This window comes from Pleurodeles waltl, chromosome 5 (assembly GCF_031143425.1).
Source record: "Pleurodeles waltl isolate 20211129_DDA chromosome 5, aPleWal1.hap1.20221129, whole genome shotgun sequence".
Lineage (NCBI taxonomy): Eukaryota > Metazoa > Chordata > Amphibia > Caudata > Salamandridae > Pleurodeles > Pleurodeles waltl.
Window position 1 is genome coordinate 694953927 of NC_090444.1, and position 13363 is coordinate 694967289.

Genomic DNA, 13363 nt, shown 5'->3' on the forward strand with positions numbered 1-13363 from the left:
TTTTTCTAGTGGCAGTTTTGACTCATCTAAGGTTGCACAGATGGTTAATAAGCCTGCGGCAAAGAACAGTATTTTATGTGCATAGCACAGTGAGGTACTGCTTTTGTCACAGATATTCTTTTGTTACTGTGCAATTCATAAGTTACAATCATATTATAGCACAGTGGTCTATGAACTGTCATCAAAGAGCTGCATGCAAACTGCATGTTACAAATTAGAAAGTTATTTTTTTCCCATCTTATATTTTCCTTATTTCCTTATGCTGCTAAAAAACGGTTTGCTTGCTTAGAAATACATTCTTAGTATGAAAGTCCGTGCTAACCACTGTGTTCTGTTCCGAATCCTGAGTTTGTGCTTCTCCAAACCAAGCACTGTTAGAAAATGCCTACTAGTGTGGATGATATGTGAATCCTTCACCTTGTAATGCCCTGTAAAGTGCTCCGACACCCTGCACTGGTATGAAAGGTGCAATAAAACAAATTAATTATATGTGATAGAGAGGCTATGAAGAAATGAGAAACCCTTACGGTTTTACTTCCTTTCCCCACTACATATTTATGTGAGGAAGCTTTTTCAGTTCTTATGTACCTAAAAAACATAAAAACAGAAATTGCTTGTGAAATGTATAATCTGACCTGAGGATTCAGCTTTCCTGAATAAAATGAAACATTGAAAAGTTAGTCGCCGAGATGAAGCGCCAACCTTTCCATTAAAAATCTTTCGATTTTTGCATATTTTTTCAGTGTAAACTAATTTTATCTTTAGAAATTCAAGTGTGTGTTTGGTGTGCACTTGTTTGTGTATTTTTGTGAATTACTGTAGCTGATAGGGACTTCTATTGTCAGATTCCTTACCTTGAAATTTCCCCCCAGGTGTTAGACTGGATCCAGAGATTTTTCTTCAAGCAGTACCCTTGCGCACTATCAGGTGGTGTCGGTCGACTCAGAGTTCATCATTGGTGTCGTGTTCGCCGTGATGATGTAGCAGTTGTATGTAGGCACCATCCAGGCACATTCATGGAAAAGAGCTACCTTCAGTCGTTTTTTGACTGACTTTGATGTTTTGTTGAACATTTTTGACCACCTGGTGCATCAGTATGTCATACCGGAAGACTGGATTCAAGCCGTTGGACTCCTGTCACCGCATGATGTCGGTGACTGATCCACACCTCGTGTGCTTGTGGTGCCTGGAGCACGACCACAACCCGAAGTCGTGCTCAGAGTGCCTGGCCATGAACCTGAAGGCTTTGAGGGAGCGGTCTCTAAAGCTCATGGTGGCCTGGCGCTCAGCTCTGCGTCGCTCCCAGTCTCGCTTGAGAGGAAGGTCACAAGACCTGCTCAGTCATGTCCCACTCCAAATCGTCGGGACATTCGGGTCACAAGCAGAAGTCGTCGAAGAAGAATAAATGTTGTTCGACTTCACCCCCTCGCTCGGACGATGCAAAGCGGGAGGAGCGCTGTTGCTTTAGGCCTACGTCCTTGGAGCCTGCTTCTGGGTTAGTTCTTTGCCTCCCCAAGTTTCTGGGAGCCTGAGCCACCTCTTCCCAACTCAGAGAGTTCTTTGACACCATGTGCCTCATATTTGGGCAGGCCGACCCTTCTGTAATGCCTCCATGCCTAGTGGGGTCAGCAAGGGCCCCCTTGGGTTCCACGCTGGTGGCTTCGGCCTTGGCACCAGAGGGCACCCTAAGATCCATTAGCACATCCAAGCCGACTCTTGCCGTGCCATCGCAACCTTCCACAGCGCTGGTACAGAAATCAACACTCCTGACGTCGGTTGGGCCCAAGATCAACGTCGACCCCATACTGATTCTCAATCCGACCCGGAGCTGAAGCAACGTTGCCCGACGTCGATTCCGACTTAGATGGGAATCTCACTACCCAGGTTGGATCCTGACCCTTATGTCTATGGGTACAGGTACGGTGAGAGTAGGGAGGGGTTGCTGGACCCTGTGGAATACTAGCTAGATGACCCTGAAGTAGACTGGGCTCAGGAGTTGGGTGAAGCCAGTGGTCTTGACACCTCCCCTGACACTGACATATTTTCTCCCATTACCGTGGCTACAGAGGAGGGACCTCATATTCAGTGGTGGTGAGAAGAGCCGCTGAGGTACTGGGCCTCGAGCTGCCTTCTGTCGCTGTTGGGACTAACCTCCTCATTGAGGTGCTCTTACCTGGGGCTTCTATACCTGAACCGCTTTTGCTCTTCAAAGAAGCCCTCACTGATGTCCTGCTGGGGGTGTTATCTTAACCCAGCACAGGGGCTCCTATCAACAGGACAATTGCTCACCACCATAAGCCTGCACCTAATGACCCGAGCTGTTGCTCACGGGAGGGATGCAGCCAAGTTCACGATTTATTGGGGAGTGGACACAACTGACTCACTAGGCACATCGATTGGGTCGTCAGTGGCCTTACAATGCCCCGCTTGGTTGAGGACATCAGGCGTTTTGGGGGATGTCCAGCAATCACTTATAGCCATGCTCTTCGATGGCACCCATCTCTTCAGAGGCAAAGCGGACTCAGCGCTGAAGCGCTTTAGGGATTCCCAAGCTACTGCTTGGTCCCTTGGCCTCACAGCGGCTCTTTGCCCCCCTCAGTCTGCTTTTTGCTGAACTGCATCCATTTCCATCCAGCCACCGTGCTGCCTATCCTCTGCTTGGACAAGGATGCAGGATCCAATGTTCACGTGGATAGGGAGCCTGCGATTGTCCCAGTCCACCCACCCTTATCCACCCCACTCATCCCCCCTGCTACAGCCTCTAAACCGTCCAAGTCCGTCGCACCATCATGGACCAGTTTGAGGCAGGATTCACTATCACTTGCCCGACTAGGAATCCATCACAACACACAGGTGTGTTTTGCAAATTGTCCAAAGGGGCTACTTACTCCTCTTCCAGACTACCCCACTGGCCATGCTACCATCCTATGATCGGATGACCGAGGATCACTTGGCTCTTCTCCGAGAAGAAGTTATGGCTCTCTTGGCTAAAGAAACCGTAGAGAGGGTCTCTCTGCCAGAAGTAGGCCATGGTTGTTATTCTCACTACTTTCTGGTGCCCAAAAAGGACAAGGACCTCTGCCTTAGCATAGACCTGCGGTCTCTCAATTTCTTCCTCAGAAAGGAGAAGTTCAGAATGTTCACTCTGGCTCAGATCCTGTCTGCCCTGGACCCTGGAGACTGGATGGTAGCATTCGACTTGCAGGGTGCGTACTTTCATATTCTTGTCCTGCCTGCCCACGGACGTTTATTTGCGGTTCGTGGTAGGTCATGAGCACTTTCAGTTTACCGTGCTCCCCTTTGGCCTTACCTGCGCCCCTTGGGTGTTCACAAAAGTGATGGCGATGGTTGCATCTCATCTTCGCTGGCTTGGGGTTTCAGTCTTCCCCTACTTCGGTGACTGGCTGTTGAAGGCGGACTTGCCCCAGGCTGTCATCTTCCACCTCCAGACTACGGGGGACCTCCTGCATTCGCTGGGGTTCACTATAAACATGCCAAAGTCACACCTGACTCCCTCTCAGATGCTCCCCTTCATCAAAGCTGTTCTGGACACATTGCTGTTTTGGGCCTCTCCCCCCGAGCGGCAAGTCCATCATATTCAGGCTATGATACCAATGTTTCAGCCTCTGTCCTGGGTTTCGGTGAGAATGAATCTGAGGCTGCTGGGCCTCATTACCTCCTGGATCCTGCTGGTCACACATGCCAGGTGGCATATGCAGGCTCTGCAGTGGGAGCTGAAGTTTCAGTGGGCGCAGCATCGGGGGAATCTCTCCAACATGGTCCAGATCTCAAAGGGAACTGCAGAAGATCTGCAGTGGTGGCTTTCGAACTGTGATTGGGTTAAAAGCAGATCCCTCTCCTTTCCCCAACCAGATCTAACAGTAGGGACAGGCGCGTCGCTCCTGGGATGGGGTGGCTACCTAGGGGAGGGGGTATTAGAGGCATCTGGTCTCCGGCGGAGTTCGGGCTCCACATAAACCTTCTGGAGCTCAGAGCGATCAGGCTTGCATAGAAAGCATTCCTTCTCTATCTCAAAGTGAAAGTGGTGCAGGTGTTCACGGACAACACCACCGCCCGGTGGTACCGCAACAGGCACGGCGAGGTGGGGTCGTGGACCCTTTGTCAAGAGGCCGTGCGTTACTGGACTTGGCTGGAACGTCCGGACATATCCCTGGTGGTTCAACATCTGGAGGGCTCTCTGAACGCCAGAGCAGACAAACTCAGCCGTTAATGCATGGTCGATCACGAATGGCGTCTCCATCTGGAGGTGGTGCAAGGTCTCTTTCAGAAGTAGGGAGAGCCTTGGTTAGATCTGTTCGCCTCTGCAGAGAATGCACAATGTCAGCTGTTTTGTGCATTGAAGTTTCCAAAGTGGTACTCGGTCAGTAACGATTTTCCTCTTGAGTGGAACTCGGGCCTCCTATACGCCTTTCCGCCAGAACCGCTTCTGCTCTGAACTTTAAAGAAGATCAAGAACGACTGGGCCCAAGTATCTCTTGGGGCTCCAGATTAGGCCAGAGTAGTATGGTATCCCGAGCTTCTGAGCATGGCCATTGATCCTCCACTCGGACTGTCTCTTCGAGAGGATCTTCTGTTGCAGCAGCAGGGAACAGTTCTCCACCTGAACCTGTCCAGTTTTCGCCTTATTGCATGGAGATTGAGCGGCAGCAATCGACAGCTTTCGACCTTCCGCACAAAGTCTGTAATGTTATCTTGGCAGCCAGGCGTCCCTCCACCAAAACAGTATTTGCCTGTCTTTGGAATAAATTTGTGGCATGATGTATCAACAACCCTGTTGAACCTCTTTCTGCACCTCTGTCTGAGGTTCTTTTGTTTATACTCTCTCTTGCCCAGCTGAGCTGTGCTTTGGGCACCCTTAAGGTTTATCTGTGTGCCATCTCTGCGTTCCTCAGACTGCTTTATCAACCCACCTTGATTAAATCTCCATTGTTGGGAGATTCCTCAAAGTCTTACCCACATGTTTTTGCCTACCCCATTCGCAATGCCCAGTGGGATTTGAACCTAGTACTCACTTTCCTCATGGTTGCTCCATTTGAGCCTCTTCACAATTGTTCTCTTCGCCTTCTCACTTTAAAAACAGCCTTCCTTGTAGCCATCACCTCTGCATGTAGAGTGAGTGAGCTGCAAGCTCTTTTTTCGAAGCTACCCTTCATCTCTGCCAATCCTGACAAAGTGGTCATCGTACCAGGGCCTCTTTCCTACCTAAAGTGGTCACGCCAATCCATCACTTTGCCTATTTTTTACACACCGGCACATGCTTCTCGTAAAGAGGAGGGACTTCATCATATGGATCCAAAAAGAGCGTTGATGTTCGATCTTAATTGTACCGAAGACAATAAACTTTTGGTTATGTGGGTGCGAAGAAAGGATGGGCGGTGCAGAAAAGGACCACCTCTAGATAAATTGTTCTCTAAATCAAAATGTGCTATGATTTGGCTATGAAGCAACCCCCTGTAGGTTAGCCTGCTCACTCTACTAGAGCAATTTCTGCAACCACTACGTTAGCACACAGAGTTCCAGTCCTAGACATCTGCCAGGCAGCAACATGAGCCTCCCTGCACATGTTCACTAAACACTACTGCCCGGACAGTCAGGTCATCCAGGACGGTTACTTTGGCCATTCGGTCCTGTAGGACTTCTTAGTATGATCTTATTTCACAGACCTGCCTCCCGGGATGGTACTGCTTGGGTATCTTTTCTAAGGTAAGGAATCTGCAACTAGAAGTCTCTATCAAATGAACAAGTTACTTACTTTTGGTAATGAATGATCTAGTAGAGACATTCTAGTTGCAGATTCCTTACCGACCCACCCATACTCCCCGCTCTGCGAACTGATTTCTAGGGACAGGGACTTCCCCTTTTTAGGGCCCTAGTTCTGGTGCACCAGGATCAGTGTTCTTCATGGCTGCACGCTTCTGACGTGGAAAGTCGTGAAAGGAAACTGACATCTGCACGCTGGGGTGGCGCCTATATACGACAGCGACGTCATCACAACGACCATGATGCCAACGACGGACGCAGAGTCGAACAATGCCACATGACCGCACGCAAGGGTACTGCTTTAAGAAAAGTCTCCGGATCCAGTCTGACACCTGGGAGGGGCCGAAGTCTAAGGAAAGGAATCTGCAACTAGAATAGGTCTCTACCAGATAATTTGTTACTAAAGGAAAGTAGCTTGTTCTTTAATGTTTGAAATTTAAATTGTACAAATCGCTTGTGGTCCTTGGCTTCCAGTAGTGATTCAGTGGATTTCCTCAGGAGTCAAAAGGTTCCGAACCACTGAATTAGACCTTTGGAAGTTCCTGTCACTCGCATTGATCTTTTCCACGGGCTATCGCCTCCCCCGTTCCCCTGAACTATTATACACCCTGCACTCATCTGTCCAGTAGTTTGTGTCCAGTGGTTTATAGCTTTAAAAATGTGCTTCATTGTTGGTTGAAGGTGTAGCACATATAAGATTAAGAAGAATTACCCAACAGGTATGGAGCCCAGTTAGCAAAATTATTTTACATGAGCCTTGCTCAGAATGCAAAGATTGCACAATGGGGCTTATCTGGGTACGCTGGAGGACACAAATGGCCTTTGTTATTCCTTCTTTTATCCTTTGGCCCTCTTTGGCCTTCATCGTTTCCTAAATCTGCTACCCTTCACTGGTGTCTGATTCACTAAACATGAAGAACTGGTTTCTGATGTGATAGGGCTCCTGGTTTTATGGTACTTATTTTTGTAACATTTCAGTCTGTATTTATACATATTTATTTTATGACCATGTTATTAGTATTTAACCATATTTATTTTGTATTATGAGAATAAATGGAGTTGTAAAATGGTATATTTCTACATTTATTTAACTCTAAGACATACATTTATAGGTGAATGCCTGTCGCATTCTAGCACATTGAGCTACCACATATAACAAAACACCACATCCACTGGTGAATATTAGACTTATACTACAAATGTATGTTAAGCTATGCCTGTATTTAAGGAAATTACATCCAGTTTTTTAACTCTCTAAGCTGTTTATCCGTTCAGCTTTTGTCTGTAATTCATGAAAGATAGCATAGAGAGTCTCCCACAAAAAGCACAATTTTCAGTATTTTTCCACTTTCAAAAATAAATATAGACAGGAAACGTTGTTTTCTGGCTGTATTTATCTGTAAAAATCAGTAAAAACTGAAAAGTGGGAGCCTTAGATATAATACAGATCAGTAAGCCAATGGAATACGGACATAAAAATCATGCCAGATGTATTATTTGATGACCTCTGCAAAGAATGTGAATTTAAATTAACCCCTTTTTTTCAACCACACTATTGGGTTTCTATATCAAAGTTGACAAGATGATTGACAATAGTATATCCCTGCTATCTGAAAAACATGCTTTTATCAGACAACTGCACCTTTACATGAGATAAGATATCTAGGTAGGGCTAGGAATTACATTTTCAGGTGACTATTTTATATTTGGAAAAGTATTTTAATTGTACAATTGTGCAGCACGTTTTGTAGTCAACAGCATGCATGTATTTATGCAATCAAGTATTTAATTTCTTTTTTATGTTTAGTTTCGTTGCAGGATATAACAATGAGAAAAGCTTTTCGGAGTTCCACAGTTCAAGATCAGCAACTGTTTCATCGCAAGACTTTGCCTATTCCATTACATGAGACTTATGAACTATGTGAACAGCCACCACCGCTCAATATACTTTCGCCCTACAGGTCAGTAAATAAATTGTGTTTGCTCATGGAGAAAGCAAAAATAAAGCATATAATTTCAATTTAATAGGACCAGCACCATGTTTCTTAAACCTTTCACTCATTTTAGTTCGATGCGTAGGTGCTAGAGCGATATATATTGCCATTCTGTACCTATGTTTCATAACAAGCCACAGTGGGTCCTGGTTGACAGAGAGATGTGAAGGTGTAGAGGAAGGTACTTTACCTTTAATTTTAGATTCCAGAGCTTTGATAGGCAACAGTTCCCACACATCCCTCCCTAGCGAGCTGTGCTAGCGTGTTTTTTTTGTTTTTGTTTTTGGTACAGCTGACCAGATTTAATGTTAGGATCATTCTAACGAAATAAACATGCACACATGACTCAGCTGCTAGCCCTGTTCAGACAGGTAAACCGCACCTCCACCTGGGACTGTATTACACAAGCACCCCGGAGGCGCAACAGATATTAGCACCCGATTTTTGTCCCCCCAGGGCATTTTGGTATTACCGAAGGGGATGCAGATGCTTGTGCTGCCCCTTTTGTAATACAGATAGCGCTGGCACACACACACACAGAGCCTGCGCTATCATTAGGGGGCGTTCCCTCATTTGAATGGGGGCATGGCCCCATGCAAATGAGGGAATCACATTGCCTCTGCGCCTGCGCTGTATTGCCGACGTGGGCTCAGAGGAAAACATGCCTTTAGAAGGCGCACTGAAAGTGTGCCACAAAAAGGTGGCACACTTTCAGTGCGCCTTATAAATGTAGCCCTGTAAAGGAATGAAATGGGGCCCCATTGACCGTACCAGACATCCCCTTCCAAGCGAATGGGGTCAGTCACTGCATCTGCCTGCAAGGGAATCTCAAATCCTGTTTGAAAGTGCAGGCGGATTGTCGCCTACACAGAGAATCACGGGGCAGCTTTTAAGCAGCTGCTCCGTATTTCTCTGAAAGCACTGCCTGGAGCATTCGCCTCAGGGAAGCGCATTCTGTCTGACAGGGTGCACTTTCCCGGTTTGCACCCAGGACTCCTGTTTTAAGATGCACTGTGGTGAAAATCAGGAAAGTGCGCCATTTAGGTAATACGGCCCAGGTATCACAACCTTCAGTTACTGGTAAGTAATGGCTTCTTAGGCTCAGCTTCCTCTCATATCAGTTCTGCAATGCTGCTTCTTTAGAATGGGGTTGAAGTACAAGTGTACAAATATTCAAGCATACCCCTCTTTTGCTCCCTAGTGTTTCTGGTGTTCCCTGGATCTAGTTCACTTTGGTCCTAAGTTATTGATGTCTTCAGTTGCACAACATACACACACACCCAAGAACGGTCACTGTTCACATTATTTCACTTTTATTTCACCTTTAAGGCTTGTCCACAAATAATTAATTTATAATCTAACCATTTATTATTTAGTACCGTTCTTCTTTTTTACTTCTAACATTAAGTTGCTGATAGCCAAAATGTATTTTGGAGTTAAGGCCCTATGATTTTTTAAGCGTGCACAGAATATGGGAAAAAAGCTTGATTATATTTGCTGAATGCCCTAAATCCTGCAATGAGAGATGTGATTTCACTATTGCTTTACATTTCGAAAGTGCAGCAGGTTGGGTTCCGAATCGCCAAGACCTGTGAATCTAGACAGGCAGCCTTAGTAGTAGTGCTTTGTAGAAACTGGTCACCACTCTTGCGACAGCAGGTGCTGTTGCATTGTCTGGGGTTGTCACTTGGCTCCATTGAGCTCTGAACTTGACCCTCAACATTACCTCTATAGGTGGTGCCAAAAGATCCACGTCTAGTACTTAGTGGTTGTCTTTTTGTACTTTTCTGGTACTAGGCACCATCACAGGGCATTGTAGTCTTGATGGACACATCCTGTCAATCTGATTCATAACCACAGAAGAGACTGCCTGTATTGCGTTCTCCAACAGGAAGGTGGAACCAAGAATGCAGTAGAGATATTCTATCATTTAGGCATTCATACTGGCATCCAGCAAAATGTAACTTTTCATCCAGAGCAGTTTGAGAGGGCTACCACTCGATACTGTTGCATGACTCATGCTTGGTCCTCTTCACTGAGGTGTTACAGTGACTGCGGAGCGTGGTGTCTTCAAGGGTGATGTTCACATCCACTTCAGTTTAATCATGTAGACACTGCTGTCAGTCAGTCATGTACAAGTCAAAGGGCATGATCCGTCCCTAACTCACTCTCATGACAGGGTCCTATATCTTACTGTTTTATATAACCTGCTCTCCTGTCCCACAAAACAGAACTGGGTAAATGGAAAGAGGCATCGTCCTTGGGAGGTGGAAGAGGGAGAATGTAGAATCAAGCATTTATAATGATGACTGGATGAATTATACTCGCTTGCAAAGCAAAGGTTTGCTCTTTTCAGTTATTTTATGAAAGAGGCATGGGTCCTAAACTGAGCATTCAGGGACCTGGCTGAGGTCTCAGAATAACACCCATTTTGAGTCTTTTACTACTCCCCGGAAATTTGAAGAAACATCCAAAAGGCTTTTTTTACTTTTGTCAGAAAGCTTGATCCAGAATAAATGAGTGCATCAAATAGTGGTTAGAAAAGTGAAAAACAGACATCAGGGAAAATTAGGACTGTTGGTTGAAGCCGCTACACAGAAGTAGTTATAGCTCATTTATGTGGGGGTGGTAGGAGCAAGATTGACATAGGGCCAGATGTGGGTAGTGACTGGGTGTTGCTTGGGTTAGAAAGCTGCAGCTTTTCTGGGTGGATCTTTCGGTACAACTATGGTGCAGTCTAGGGGTATTTTTTGTTTTATATGCTCCTTTTTAGGGTCGAGCCTGCGTCGCATGCGCTCGCACATGCGTATCGCTAGCGAGACGCTTTAGGTGTTAGAAAAGTGCTCGGAGCCCTGTCGACGTCATGTCAGTGTCTTTCATTGGCAAGTTGGCTTGCCTGTTAGAATCCGCTTCTTTTGATTAGTGGAAGGCACGCATATGTCATGCCTTTTCCGGTGGTTAGCCATCTTCGAGCGCAGTGACCAAGTACAGAAAACATGCGAGGCTCGCTGGGTTTGTGGACTACTTTTTCTCTGTTTTCGCAGCACGATCTCTCTGGGCAGAAGTCCAGCGCTTTGCATACTATCGACCTTGTTACTCAGTTAATTGCACTTTTGCCGATAGGTATTATTAGTGTGAACTGTAGCAGCGCAGTCATTCTGTTTTTTTTTTTTATGCTAGAAAAATCCGGTTGGGAGTTTACAACTGTGAACAGCTGTAACTCCGACAAATGTGAGACCCTAGTGCATTGCAAATGCTTGTTACTGTTGCAATTATATATGTTGGAGTCTAACCCTTGGATTGAAAACTACATCTAGTCTTCTTACAATACAACACTTTCTGAAAATGTTAATTAGAGGACAAATAGGTCATCCTACCTTACACAGCTATAAGAATCAGTGCCAGCTTGAGAACGTTCATCTCATATTGAATAGTAAAAAGGATAGTTATTAATCATAAATAAACATGAAGTGGAACAAGGAAAAACAGAGATGCAGTGCTTTTATATATAAGATACACCATGCCTTGAGAAGAATGCTGTTTTTAGGGTGCTCATTGGATAAAGGGCCTGATTAATTATGTATCATAGAAAGAGCCTGAGAATAATAATAAACTCAGGTTTCGAGTACTCTTTCTGATGCAAACCTAGGAGCATGAAATATAATCATAAAAATCCCCCAGCTGCTCAGAAATTTTTCAGACTGGTCCCTCCATTTGTAAAATGTTGATTAGTGTATTCCACAGCAGATTAAGTGGCCTCTGATCTCTGTCTCTTGGCCTTTGTCTGACAAATAACCATGGAGCCTGAAACAAAACGGGTTCTCCTGCACTGCAGAGAGGGGTCTCTAATGCACCTCATTCACATGATGGAAGGGTCTGTTTGGAATTCCTCCTCAGAGCCTAACTTTAGAATGTGAACACCTCATTCCACATATCATTTAGATTGCAACGCACCTACCTGATGCATTCCCAACTCCCCCTGAAAGGGACTATTGTAGGAAAGTACCATCTTGCCTGGCATGTTACCCCATATTTCACTGTATATATGTTGTTTTAGTCTATGTGTCACTGGGACCCTGCCAGGCAGGGCCCCAGTGCTCATAAGTATGTGCCCTGTATGTGTTCCCTGTGTGATGCCTAACTGTCTCACTGAGGCTCTGCTAACCAGAACCTCAGTGGTTATGCTCTCTCTGCATTCCATTGTCACTAACAGGCTAGTGACCAATTTCACCAATTCACATTGACATACTGTCACACCCATATAATTCCCTGGTATATGGTACTGAGGTACCCAGGGTATTGGGGTTCCAGGAGATCCCTATGGGCTGCAGCATTTCTTTTGCCACCCATAGGGAGCTCTGACAATTCTTACACAGGCCTGCCAGTGCAGCCTGAGTGAAATAACGTCCACATTATTTCACAGCCATTTACCACTGCACTTAAGTAACTTATAAGTCACCTATATGTCTAACCTTCACCTGGTGAAGGTTGGGTGCAAAGTTACTTAGTGTGTGGGCACCCTGGCACTAGCCAAGGTGCCCCCACATCGTTCAGGGCAAATTCCCCGAACTTTGTGAGTGCGGGGACACGTTACACGCGTGCACTGTACATAGGTCACCACCTATGTACAGCGTCACAATGGTAACTCCGAACATGGCCATGTAACATGTCTAAGATCATAGAATTGTCACCCCAATGCCATTGTGGCATTGGGGGGACAATTCCATGATCCCCCGGGTCTCTAGCACAGAACCCGGGTACTGCCAAACTGCCTTTCCGGGGTCTCCACTGCAGCTGCTGCCAACCCCTCAGACAGGTTTCTACCCTCCTGGGGTCCAGGCAGCCCTGGCCCAGGAAGGCAGAACAAAGGACTTCCTCTGAGAGAGGGTGTAACACCCTCTCCCTTTGGAAATAGGTGTGAAGGCTGGGGAGGGGTAGCCTCCCCCAGCCTCTGGAAATGCTTTGATGGGCACAGATGGTGCCCATCTCTGCATAAGCCAGTCTACATCGGTTCAGGGATCCCCCAGCCCTGCTCTGGCGCGAAACTGGACAAAGGAAAGGGGAGTGACTACTCCCCTGACCTGCACCTCCCAGGGTAGGTGCCCAGAGCTCCTCCAGTGTGTCCCAGACCTCTGCCATCTTGGAAACAGAGGTGTTTGTGGCACACTGGACTGCTCTGAGTGGCCAGTGCCAGCAGATGACGTCAGAGGCTCCTTCTGATAGGCTCTTACCTCTCTTGGTAGCCAATCCTCCTTCCTAGGTAGCCAAACCTCCTTTTCTGGCTATTAAGGGTCTCTGCTTTGGGGATCTCACGAGATAACGAATGCAAGAGCTCATCAGAGTTCCTCTGCATCTCCTTCTTCACCTTCTACCAAAGGATTGACCGCTGACTGCTCAGGACGCCTGCAAAACCGCAACAAAGTAGCAAGATGACTACTAGAAACCTTGTATCGCCTCATCCTGCCGGCTTTCTCGACTGTTTCCAGGTGGTGCATGCTCTGGGGGTAGCCTGCCTTCACCCTGCACCAGAAGCTCCGAAGAAATCTCCCGTGGGTCGACGGAATCTTCCCCCTGCTAATGCAGGCACC

At 46.4% G+C, this 13363-nt stretch overlaps 1 protein-coding gene across 1 annotated transcript in view; it reads left to right on the forward strand.

The window, feature by feature from the left end:
* Window positions 1-13363, forward strand: part of WASF1 (WASP family member 1) — a 384764-nt gene that overhangs the window by 304762 nt on the left and 66639 nt on the right. Inside the window, exon 4 of the mRNA XM_069234622.1 lies at window positions 7589-7742. Coding sequence (XP_069090723.1) covers window positions 7589-7742 — 154 coding nt within the window. The remainder of the gene's footprint in view (window positions 1-7588; window positions 7743-13363) is intronic.